The sequence below is a fragment of the Tetrao urogallus genome (genome assembly GCF_951394365.1).
Source record: "Tetrao urogallus genome assembly, chromosome: 8".
Taxonomy (NCBI): Eukaryota; Metazoa; Chordata; class Aves; order Galliformes; family Phasianidae; genus Tetrao; species Tetrao urogallus.
The window spans coordinates 8,861,383-8,874,213 of NC_136821.1; the positions used below are offsets into that span (position 1 = coordinate 8,861,383).

At 41.9% G+C, this 12,831-nt stretch overlaps 1 protein-coding gene across 1 annotated transcript; it reads left to right on the top strand.

The window, feature by feature from the left end:
• Nucleotides 1-1,429: 1,429 nt before the first annotated feature.
• On the top strand, nucleotides 1,430-11,916 carry LMLN (leishmanolysin like peptidase; the record flags this gene model as incomplete). Its single annotated transcript, XM_079538827.1, has 17 exons — nucleotides 1,430-1,588; nucleotides 1,724-1,821; nucleotides 1,915-1,945; nucleotides 2,635-2,721; nucleotides 3,188-3,301; nucleotides 3,733-3,902; nucleotides 4,532-4,637; nucleotides 4,869-4,963; nucleotides 5,667-5,784; nucleotides 6,507-6,614; nucleotides 7,374-7,450; nucleotides 7,568-7,678; nucleotides 8,423-8,555; nucleotides 9,117-9,276; nucleotides 9,982-10,112; nucleotides 10,828-11,038; nucleotides 11,822-11,916. The coding sequence occupies 17 exons, from the start codon at nucleotides 1,430-1,432 to the stop codon at nucleotides 11,914-11,916; spliced, it is 2,004 nt and encodes a 667-aa protein (XP_079394953.1).
• Between the last annotated feature and the right edge of the window lie 915 nt (nucleotides 11,917-12,831).

A 12,831-nucleotide genomic window follows, 5' to 3' on the forward strand; every position in this document is an offset into this window, starting at 1 on the left:
CTCTTAGGTCTCTTAAGTGCTTTTTTAATCTATTCAGGTGCTTAAATAAGTCTTCATAGTCACCAAGGCCAGGATAAGCAATTATTTCAGAATGCATTGTTTTAATACTCACATTTCAAATTCAGTTCCGTAGAGGTGTAGCAAGAGCTTGAGAACAGCATAGACTTCCTCCCAAGCAAGGCAGATGGGAACTGATAGGAACGGGAGCTGCTGTGCCATACCTGTTGCCATCTGACTTTAGATTTGCTATACGAGGTTTTCGAGAAAAGGACAAATGTGGCGCTGAAGGGCACGGTGGCGTTGAGTTGATGATTGGACTAGATGATCTTAGAGGTCTTTTCCAACCTTAATGTCTGTGTGATTCTATGCATTATGTAAATTCAGATGCCACATACACAGTTATTGCTTCTGGAGTTCTTAGGAAAGTAAAGAGTGATTAATTTCTGCTGGATGAAATGGAAACATAACCTTTCTCCAGAAGAACTACTTTGGACAGAGTAGTCTATAGGGACACTTTCAATCAGTATGGGCACACATTCTAGGGACACATAGATACATATTGTAGGTAAACCATTCCAAAACACTTCATGTTCTGTAAAGCAAATAAAAATAATGGTATATGTACCCTTGAACATATGCAGGTTATGCACTTAGAGTGATCACCTTGCAACTGTCAATTAAAAGCCCTGTGTGTGTTTCATTTTATTAAAAGTAGTTACAAGTAAATTAGGTGGTATTGCTGAGTCATTGTTTACACAGAGGGGTGCACTTCAATTAGAAGTGTTGCTTTACATCAGAGTGCACTTATGCTACAGCGATGCTGTAACAGAAAGAAGCTGGAAAGCCTTAATTGACATTGGGTACCTCCTGGGGACAGAAGGGGGCCTGGGAGATGCATCACTGCACTGTGAGCTTCAACCAGCTGGCTGCAGCAAACCCAGTGCACTGAACCTCCTGCAGCCGCAGGACTGCGTGGACCCGTTTGGATTGCATTACATCTTACAGTGCTGCGTTATGCCACGTTGCACCCAGCTGGGGTACACAGCCCTGCACTGCAGCATGCAGAACTGCACGGCGCTGCATTGCTCTGCAGTGCTGCCCAGCACAGTGCGCTGCTCAGTGCTGCGTTGCTAACACGTTGCGTTTCTCTGCACAACGCTGCTTAGATAAGCCCTGCGTTGCTCCGCGCTGCACTGCGCTTCCCACACCGGCCTTCCCCTTACCGCGCTATCGTTCATTGCACTGCATTACATTGCATTACCCCGCACAGCTCGCCGCCGCCTTGCCCTTCCCTCCCTCCCTCTCCCCATTGGAAGAGCCTCACCCAATCAGGATCGTCGGCCGCCTCCGCCCCGCCCCCGTCCGTTATCTCCGCCCGCTCATTGGCTGGCAGCACCTCCATGGCGACGCGGTAGATGGGCAGCCCAAGATGGCCGCCGAGCCGGGCGGCGGATGCCGCGGTGCTGCTCCTCGGCCGCTGCTCGCCGTGCTCACCGCCGCCCTGCTGCTGTGCTGCGGCCGCGCCGCCGGCCTTTCCCCCTCCTTCTCTTCTTCGTCCTGTCAGCACCGCGTTCCCGGCCGCGGGGAGGTGCGGCCGCGGGGCTCCTCGGGCGGTGCGGGGCGGGGAGGTCGATGCGAGGCGGGGAGGTCGGTGCGAGGGGTCGGTTGTTCGGGCTCGGCTCGGAGGGAGCGGGGCCGCAGCACTGTGCTCCTCTCCGGGCAGGTGGTCTATCGGGTTCCTCTGAGGGAAAGCCACGTCCTGAAGAGAAGCGTGGATCAGCGTTTGAGGATTAAGATTATATACGACAGGAGCGTTGAGGGGTGAGTATGGCGTTGTGCTGCGGTTTGTCCGCGTATCTGCGAGCAGAAATCCTATTAGCGAAAAAAATAACTTTTTTCTTTTTTTATATATAGTTTGCTGCCGGAGAAAAGACACCTTATAAAGGTATGTGACATTTCTTTTTTTTTTTTTTTTTTTTTTTTCCCCTCTTTCCTTTCTATAAACTAGCATGTAATGGGGAGTTTGGTGGCCCTGCATGTGGTAGAGGGGTTGGAGACTCATGATCCTTGAGGTCCCTTCCAACCCTGGCCATTCTGTGATTCTGTGATAAACAACGCACACTGGAGAAGAGAAGGCTGCGGGGAGCCCTGAGAGCGACCTTTCAGTGTCTAATGGAGGGCTGTAAGAAAGAAGAGGACAGGGTTCTCAGCAGGTCTGTTGTGATAGGGAAAGGGAAATGGTTTCAAACTAAAAGAGAAGAGATTGAGACTGAGTATAAGGATAACTTTTTTTGCAGTAAGAGTAGTGAAGCACTGAAATGGGCTGCCTCAAGAAGTGGTGGATCTCCCATGCCTCGGAGGCATTCAAGGTCAGGCTGAACTCAGAGCACCTGATGGAGCTGTAGGTGTTCCTGTCACTGCAGGGGGTTGGACCAGGTGACCTTTAAATGTCCCTTTCAACTTAAACAATTCTGTGATTTTATAACCCCTGAACTGCATAGGAAGACATTAGGAAGTCTGCATCTCTGCTGTTCTAAGCCACAGCACCTAGCACATTTCATGTACCTTGGTTGTTAAAGCTTGCAAGTTCTGTCTGCACTGCTACTGGGTGACTTCTGGTTTTGTTCTATTTAGAACAAACTTTTCCCACAAGCTATCTCTTACTTGGAGAAGACTTTTCAAGTGCGCAAATCCACAGGTACTATCTTGCTAAGCAGGTATGTGAACTTTTGTTGAAAGTCTAGTACTGTCATTAGTATTTAATATTAAGTATAGACTTTAAAAAAAGAATATAGTAACAGCACAAGAAATGCCCTGGCTCAGACCAGTGGTCCCTGAGGTTCAGTGGTGGTGGGTGATGCTACCTGAGGAAAATGTACAAACCTTCTGTGATCAGCACCTGTATTTGGAGATGATAAAGAGCATACGTGCTGCTTGTTTCCTTTTTAGTCTACCCCATTTATGTACCTATTCCTAATCTTTCCTTGAACCTGTAGAATATTCCATTAACAACTGGAGGCATTGTACCTTCCGGATAGCATAACTAATGTTTTTCAGCTTGAAAGTTTACAATACTGCCTTGTTAAATATTTGTATTGTAGTGCCATTGGATGCTGTAAGATTATGCTATGCTTCCTTTTAAACTCTAAAATGGTGCTGTCTGTCTTTGATGTTTGATTGAAGGCAGTGTGCAATGAACCAGTATTTGAGGAGGAAAGCTGACCCTCACAGGTACTGCCGAGGGGCCTGTGCCAACCACACACGATGTGGGCCAGTTATTGTTCCAGAAAAACACCTCCAGGTACTCTGAGCTACCTCGGTGCTTCTTAGCTTTTTAAGTACTGTTGGTTGTGGAAACTACTGAAAACATTAATATTGCTTGCTGTGTGTATGTGACCATGCACAGGCGATGCTAAGTATGAGTGACTGTACAGCAATGGCTGCTTATGTATGCTGTTTGTGAGCCAGAACTTTCTAATTGTTATGGGAAACAAAGTGTGCTACTTTGGGGACATCTGGCTTGGCAAGCCCCTCTTCTCAATCATGAGAGCTAGTCATTTGTAAGTCATTCCCTGGCTCTGGTTTTATTTAGCATTGTTGCAGGGAGTTTTCTCATCTTCACCTGTCCTAGGATGGGGCTTATTCTTGGCCTCAAGCTAGCTGTAGTTTGTTAATACAAAATTTCTGTCATAGCAGATATATTTTAATGGTTCCATCTGAACATTGTCAAAGCAATGCAGGGTGTACAATCAGAATGAGCAGCTCTCCGACGTACCTGACCAAGAAGGGGTTCGAGATGCTGACTTTGTCCTTTACGTCAGTGCTCTCACCACTGAAAGGTGTGGCCACGAAAACATCATTGCATATGCAGCCTACTGCCAACTGGAAGCTGAAATGGACAGGCAAGTGTTCTCTCTGCTACAAACTTCTTTAAAAATTAAACTTGGGAGCTTATCTATGGAGTTTGTCTACTTATGTTATTGTATGGAAACTGCTGAGTTACGGCCTGAACCTCTGATTGATCACCTGAGGTGAGCCATGAGTCAGCCAGAGGAGCACAGGTGAAGGCAATTCACCTGTGCTGCCGGAAGGGGTGGAGCCAGGCTGCACCCCTCCTAGACCTATTTAAGAGCTGGCTACCAGTGGGGAAGGATCTCTTCTGGAGATCCCTCCTTCTGGTGTTTTGTGGTGAGCCCAGCATAAGGGTAAGCCTTCCATTTATTCTCTCTTGTTGTCGTTGTCCACTTCGCCTAACTTTCTTGTTTATTTTGTGATTGTAACATCTTGATATCCATTGATTATACAGTTATGTATAGGATAACAAAGTAGAAGTCATTGAAATAAAGACTAATGTTATATCCATGTAAAACCGGCAATGACAGAATAAAACTCAACTTGCAAAGCTGAGGTATTTAAATCAAAAGTAATCCTCCACTGTTACTGCCTGAACTTTATCTTGTGATCCTACTTCTGTTGTGGTAAATGAATTTGCTGCTATTTTACTGAAAACAATTATAAAACTGTCTTGCAGGCCAATAGCAGGGTATGCTAACTTGTGTCCAAACATGATCTCAACACAACCTCAGGAATTTGTTGGCATGTTATCTACAGTGAAACACGAGATTATCCATGCACTGGTAAGGTTTGACATTATAAAATGCATTTCGCTCAAACTTGTGCTGCTGCCTTCTTGGAAGAGAAGGATGTCTGGTGAGGGTAAAGCTCTGACTTTGCCTGTTTCAACTCATGCATTAATTGCTTTGAGGTGCAGCAGTTTAAGTGTGCCTGCTGCAAATGTGAACACTTCCATGGCACTGGACTTGTTGTGTGAATGTCTTACCAAAGGTTCTTACTTGCTTTACTTGCAGGGTTTCTCTGCTGGACTGTTTGCATTTTATCGTGATGATGATGGAAAACCTTTGACAGCAAGATATGCAGATGGACTCCCTCCTTTTAATGAAAGGTATTGATTGGTTTTGGACCTCTCAGTACACTGAAGTATGTCTTCAGGTTGTCTGATACATTCTTGCTGTCAGCCTGCTGAAAAGCCATCTTAATACCTTTTTATTTATTAATTATGTTTAGTGTTTATTATGTTCGTGCTTAAAAAAAAATCATATTAGTCTTCCTTTACATTGTCATTAAACACTTACCTTGTAATGCATAGGGGTGATAACGAGGCAGGATTTTATTTATCAGAAGGCTTGTAGCTAAACATTAGAACTACCCATGTTTTCTGAACACTTTACTGGATTGGGTCTTGCATTTCTTGTAGTCTGTTCAGTGTTGGTGCATTGAATACAGTAACTCTTTTTTAAGGCATGTATTTTTCCTTGTCTGTAGTTCAGCAGAAATGACAGTGCTTGTAGGCTAATGTGTGATGATGTTGTTGTTGAATAAACAATTTGCAGTACGTTTTTGATAACTGCAGAAAATGTGTCTTGAGTCTAAAGGTATAAGCAGTATTAGTAGTGAGTCATCTTTGTTGGTAGTGCATGTAATAAATGTGTACCTTACAGAGGAGAAGCAGTGCAAAGTCAATGTAAACTTCATAAAGAATGAGAAATAGAGATTATTCTTCATTCTGTTTTTTTAATGGAAATGGAACTTTGAATAGTTGCATGTATTTACGGGAAAGATCTGTAACTAACAAACTCTTCTTACAGCCTAGGTTTGTATCAGTGGAGTGATAAGGTTGTTCAGAAAGCAGTGAGGTTATGGGATGTTCGTGGTGGCAAAATGCTGCGCCATGCTGTTCATCTTCTGATAACACCTCGTGTTGTTGTAAGTGTTAAGTTACACTTTGCATGTGAAGGTTACTCTCACATTTCAGTGTCATGAATATTTTCTACTTTTGTAATGTTATTCATTACCATATGAATACCACCATATGTCATGCCAAAAATGCACTTTGTTTCAAATGTAACACAGTGTATAGGGCGAAAGTCTGTTTTCTGGAAACTGGCCATGCTGGCCAAACTGCTCAGAGCATAGCAGTGCCCATGGGTGCTGTCACATTGGCAAAGGCCAGGCTTTGGCTTTGTGATGCCTTTCAAAGTCTCCAGACCTTCTGGAAAACACGCTTCTTCACACAAAACTAGTTGACGTACAGTGCTTCTTAACAGAAAACTTCATTTGCACCCCCTCCCCACGGTGTTCCTCAGAAACAGGTTGTGGTGGTGGTGCTAAAAATAACAACATTATTTTTTTTAACTTAGTCTTTCGCATTCACGCAGTATTTTCACTTAATTCTGCTGTTTTATTCTTCCAGGCTTTAATGGCTTGTTGCTTCTGGAAGATAAGTAGGCAGATTGCTAGGCTTGGTGTTGGGGTGCCAGTTGGCTTAGTAAGCATCTCAGTAAGAGAAGTATTTTATATGAGAAGGGAAACAAGATAGTTGAAAGGAAAATGCTGAAAGAGTTTCTTAAGCTTATTCTAGAAGGTGATGAATGTATATGACTGCTTCTCTGTATTTTGAGAGTTGTGTTGAAATGTTTTCTTTCTAGGAAGAAGCTCGGAAACATTTCGATTGTCCAATCTTAGAGGGAATGGAGCTTGAAAATCAGGGTGGCATGGGCACTGAGCTCAATCACTGGGAGAAGAGGTTGTTGGAGGTTGGTGCTAATATTAGGAATAGAAAAGCCTGCTCCCCCTTCTTTTATTTTTGGTTTTATAGTGATACTGGAGCCTCAACAACATGGATGTGTCAAAGCTCACTGAAATATAGCTAAAACTGCTTAACTAGAAACAAGCATCCAATTTTTAGATGAATCTATTTTTATGTCATTGCTAAATCTCAGAATATGGGTTTGAAATAACTACTGAAAAATGAAATGTCCCGTTTATCTGCTGCTTGCCCTTTTGAGAAGGCCTCATTTTTAGGGGAAAGGACCTATTCCTTTGACTCAATTCAATTGTGTCATCCAATTCATTATCTCTGATCATTCAGTCTGTCACTGTCTGGATTTTGTCTTTACCTGCATGTCTCATTAGGGGAAGCTTTTCCCATCTTTACTCCAGAACCTTGCTGACCAAGGAAACACTTCCCTTCTGACACCCAAGCTTGTTTTTATTCGTAACGCTGAGTTATGTGTTATTTTGGGCAAAGATGTACCATCTAATCATTGTTGGTGAACAATATTGTAAATGCTTTAGGACAGACCTTTTCATGTAAGTAAACTTGAAAAAACATTTTTGAGACCAAAAGCAGCTGAATGAGGATAATCTAGAGAGCTGGATTGTCTATAATAAGGGACTGGAACTTCCAATGACCCTCACTGAGTGGCTGTAACATAAAATGCTTTCTCATAGTAAGCCATTTTCTTAATTAATGATTTTTCAAGAGCTTACTAATAGTATCTGGTGACTTTCAGAATGAAGCTATGACTGGATCCCATACGCAGAACCGAGTGTTTTCCAGGATCACCTTAGCATTAATGGAAGACACAGGGTGAGTGTTAATATGAATGATAATGGATTATCTTTTTTCTTCAAGTGTGTTTGTTGTTTGCTTTACTTGATGCTAGTTTTCAAATAACTGTATTTTCATTTCAAAATACCTTTGCAGGTGGTATAGAGCAAATTACAGCATGGCAGAGAAATTAGATTGGGGCCGTAATAAAGGCTGTGACTTCGTAATGAAGAGCTGTAAGTTCTGGATTGATCAAAAGAAACAGAAGTAAGTCTTTCAAAGAAAAAAAAAAAAAAGAGTAGTAGTAAGCAGATGCTCGTTTACATTTGCCTTCTTCAAATGAAACTCAGCAAGAAGTAGTATGCAAGGAATGTTCTTTGAAGTATCTTCAGAATGCACTCAAGAAAGAGCACGTGAAATGTATTAAGACCAGTAGTACTTTACCCAACAAATACAGAGCCAGACATATTAGAATGTGGAATGTGTTTACTCTTACTGTAAGAGAACTGTGCTTTGGAGAGGGACTTATACAACTCTTGTAGCTTTGTCATCTTAAACTGCAAATGCAGCTAGCAGTGTTTTGCAATGCTGCAATTTACTTAAAGCACCAAAAATGTGTGTTACCCATGACAAAGCAAAGCCTTCTTTGTTGGTTTGTTACAGTACTTATAAATTTGCTCCCTGGTGGCCTTGTTTGGTTTGTAAACATTTTACTTCAAGGTTTACAGAGCTCTGTCATTGAAACTGAGTGCATTGTGACTTTGGCAGTCTTGATGTTCTTGAAATTAGGAAGTTAATAACCAGACAAATAGTATTGCCAGCTCATAACAGACAATTTACCCCTGCTTCTTTGTGGCTGAACAGGTGTGAAGGAGAGCAGGAACAGACAGCTGACAGTAGTTATATTACAGACAGTATATATAACAGTATATATAGTATATATAACAGACAGTAGTTATACTACAGGAAGCAGTTAATCTGATTGGGTTATTATAATTATTTTTCTTTGAGGAGGCAACTCATCAGTCCATACTGTGACACTTTGAGGGGTAACCCTTTGCAGTTAACCTGCAGACAGGACCAAAGAGCAGTAGCAGTGTGCAACTTACAGAAGTTTCCAAAGCACTTACCTCAGGAATATCAGGTATTGTGGATCTTACTTTATCAAATAACTAAACATTTGCATTACTGTGTTATGCAGTCAGGTGCATGGTTTTGTTTTTTGTTTTTTTCTCTGAACTGGTAGGTGAGAGTAGATATTGTGAAAAATGTCTGCTCAGTTTCTTATAAGTATGAAGGCCTGAAATAAAGCCTTGTGACCTTAAGAAGATGGTAAGGATGTTGCTCATCTGTTTAAGCAAATCTCAGATGATAATGTTAGTGTGTAACAGAAGCTTTTCTTCACCTCATCTGCTGCCTTATGTTGCTGCATACTATGGAATTTGTTGTTTCATCCCAGCTATAATTGCAAAAAGGGACAGGGGGCAGTGCAGGGACATGTGAATCCCAGTGTGTTGTTTATGTATTCTTAAGTACTTTGGGCTCATCTGGCTCAGGGGTATTATAAGTGTCTGTTAATAGCATTCCTGAGAAGTAATTGATGTTCTTACAGCTGTAGTGATTTGTCCTATTTAAAAACAAACAAGCAACCCAGCTGTAGGCTTGTCTTTGTGCAAACTGCTTAGCTACCTCTTTTGTTTGGCAGTATTTTGACAATCTCAGTGGAGTACCAGCAGAAGATTTGCCTTACTATGGTGGCTCAGTAGAAATTGCTGACTATTGTCCCTTCAGTCAAGAATTCAGTTGGCATTTAAGTGGTGAATTTCAACGCAGCTCAGATTGCAGAATAATTGAAAACCAACCAGGTTCGTTTCAGGGCTTTAATGTGGTGCTTAAGAGACTGTATGTTTATCTGGGAAGGTCTTGCTGTAATCCAAAGTCATTGGATGTGAAATTAGTGTCACACTGCCCTGTGTGCTGGAGTGAGAAGCATTGCACTTGGTTACTTGGTGTTTTCTTCCCAAGTATACATGAAATACAGAAATTGCATAAGGGTTGAAAGAGATGATCCCCAAATGATCCAAATGTAAGACAGAGGTTGTGGGTGGAGGGTTGATTGATTGTTTTTGAGTCTCTGAAAAAAACCATGCTTTCCACCTTTGTAGTCTTTTGTCAAAGCAGGGAGGCTGGCAGAGCGTGGGTCTGTCTCCCAGAGTAGTCCCTAACTTGGAATATTGCAGAGCTACAGAATCCTGTAGGATATTTGTTACTCGTCTCTGCAGTTCTCTCAAAACAAAATGAATACCACTCCTCCTCCTCAAGCCAGCAGTTACAACTGGCTCTCTCTGGGGCAAACATATTCATGTGCTTCTATGGAAAATGCCTTTGTTTTCTTTGCACTGCATCCTCAAGACAATATGATTCGCAGATTGAGTAATGGTTAATGGTCTAGAAGATCCTAGAAGGAAACTGGGAATTAACTGTAGTGACATTAATTATGGCAGGCTTATTTGACGTGGGTTTCCTTTTCACGTACTAAATTGCAGTTCAATATATTCTCTCCACTTCAGATCCTACCAAAAACTATGGTGCAGAAGAATATGGACCGAACTCTGTATGTCTGATTCAGAAATCAGCTTTTGTCATGGAACAGTGCAGGAGGAAGCTCAGTTACCCTGACTGGGGTAGCGGATGTTACCAAGTAAGTGTGTATGTTGCGTGGCTTTGTTTCTTGCTTTGTTGGTTTTTCGTTTGTTTGGAAATCAAGGAGAAAAGTCTGACATGCAGTGTGGGTTGGGGCACCTGGACAAGGTTCAGAATCCTCTCTTCCTGTAAATAACCAGATAGGGCATGCATTGAGAAGAAGTATTTTTCAACCATAAGTCTGTAGTTTAGATGGCACATCAAGTCAAGCGTGTGGCCACTGGGCAGACCGTGTGTTACCTCCAGTCTTGCTAAGGGCTTCATTTGTCTTATCTCTGTGATGCTTTTTCCTCAGCTAAGTGAGAATACTTATGCTGAAATCGTCTGTTTGACATGAGTTAAATCACTTTGATTTGTCTGTGGCAGGAAGCACTGTGCACATGACACTTCTCGTTATCCTCCTACCACTCAGCGAGTGTCTCAACTGGAGGTGTCTCTTTCAATGACAGCACGACTCTAAAATGCAGTTTTTAGCAGAAGCTCAGAATTTTGCTCAGTCTCGATTGGTTATCTGTGTAATTGCATGAAAGAGTGCAGTCAGTGCATTTTTTTAGGCAGTTGCTGGGAGTGCATTAAAATACTTGCAGGTAATCTATGCTGTATACAGACTGCTTACTGAGCATCTTATTTCCCTGTTGAAAGAGATCCCACATGGAAAAATGTATTTCTAGTAAATCATAATACAGACTTCACTTTTATTCCTTTATTTTAAGGTTTCTTGTTCTCCACAAGGGCTGCATGTTTGGGTGAAGGACACTGCATACTTGTGCAGCCGCTCAGGTCAGGTGTTAACTGTGAGCATTCAGATGAACGGCTGGGTGCATGTTGGCAATCTGATCTGCCCTTCCTGCTGGGATTTCTGTGACTCCTGTCCCCCGGAGCAGGATCCTCCAGCTTTGAATTTATCGAGAGCTGCAGCAATTGGTAAGGTGTCTTACGGTGTGCTGAAGTGAGGCTTGATCTAAAACATCTGAAAGCGCTGATGATTCACATTAATGAATGGGAAGAGAGCCATGGTCTTGCTATTCCAGGATCTAAGATGTTAAAGCAAGGTGGTAAGGTGCTGGGCAGTCATACTTTTGCTTCTAGTGGCTAATACAGAAGAAATACATCTAAAACATAAATAATTTATCGTGTCTCCTTCTGGTAATCATCCCAGAAACCTAGCTTTAGAAAACCAGATCTCTGTTCTGGGGAACATAACATGACCTTCAAAATCATCACCTTAGTGCAAAAGGAGTACTCATATATTTTCCTGTTGACAGTACTAATGCAGTAGTCCAGAGCACAAATGGCAGGTGTTACTTTGCTTTCTGAAGGAAGAAGAAAGCTTAATTCACCGACGACCAGTTAATGTTTTATCAAGAGTAGATTCTCTCAAATGTTGACCAGTAAAGGAGAACATTCTTTACGGTATTTCTCATTTGTGGCTTATTTTTACGCCTTTAATCAATTCTTTAATTGTTGGATGTATTGTTTCGATTGCGTTATTTAAGGAAAAAGGAAAAATTAAGGAAAAAATAAACTGGTCACCTATAAGAGGGATAGTAATGTTATTTGGTCGCTCTGGATTGCTAGCCTTGAAAGCTACAAATAAATCAGTGCCAATACGTGCAAAGACAACAGATACATTTTTGCTCTCTGGTTATTTTATCCTCGCTTTAAATACAACATAGAAACTTTGTGCTGTTTTGTTCTTTGTTTCAGATTTGTGCTCTTCCTCGTCTAGCCTAGTCGTAACCCTCTGGCTGTTGATGGCTAACTTGATTCCACTGGTAACAGGATTATTCCTCTGCGCATAGCTCGAGCAGGGAGCAAGAAGATGTTTCAAGATGATGCACTACAGTGTTGCACCTCTTATTGTGGAGCACTGAATTGCTTTGTCTCTGCAGGCAGCTGCCTTCTCCTGAGCCTCATCTCTTGTGGCGAGTAGCGGTGCAGGCAGTAGTCAGGGAGGTGCTGACGGCAGCAGCCAGAGCCTGAGAGAGGTGGAAAACATTCTATGTCATCTCAATAAGTGCCAGTATTTTCTTGAATTGCAACCCTTGATTTTGACACAGTAACAAGATCGCTGTGCCAGCCTTCCTGGCAGCTTGGTCAGGATTTGAAAGGAGAACTGCTGTAGTAGAATTTGGGATTGTAGTTTGTTTGGTTTGTTGTTTTTTTTTTTTTTTTTTTTTTTTCTTCAGCGTGACTGGTAGCAAAGCAGCCTCAAACTGGAAATATACCTCAGTGGTTTAGTTGAAAGCCATGTGAAAATCAGTTATCATCACTGGTAATAACTCAGACCTAAGCAGGTATGGGAGGTTTCTGTCAGTTCTTACATTTTACAGGGAAAAATAATGGAATGGAATGGACCAGGTGTTGGGAATTATTTCCACAACTGAATTCTGCAGCTTTGAGGCTTCTCAGAATTCGTGTAATTTTGCAGTAAAGCATCTTCTTGGGGTTAACTTAAATCTTCATACATGCACAGAGTGGAATTTTAGAGTGATGACCATGACAGCTGTTTAGAAGTCACATCTTTGTTTAGCATGTGAAATGGAATATGTGAAGTATTTGAGTATTCTCAGAATGGTTTGCTAAGACAAACGCATTTCGGTACTGATACTAGTCTGTAAAATTGGGATAGGTTTTCTGATTTTTTTATTTGATTTTTTTCTTAAATCATGGCATTGTTTTTTATTAGAGTGAGCATTAATGCAGTTGTTCTCACT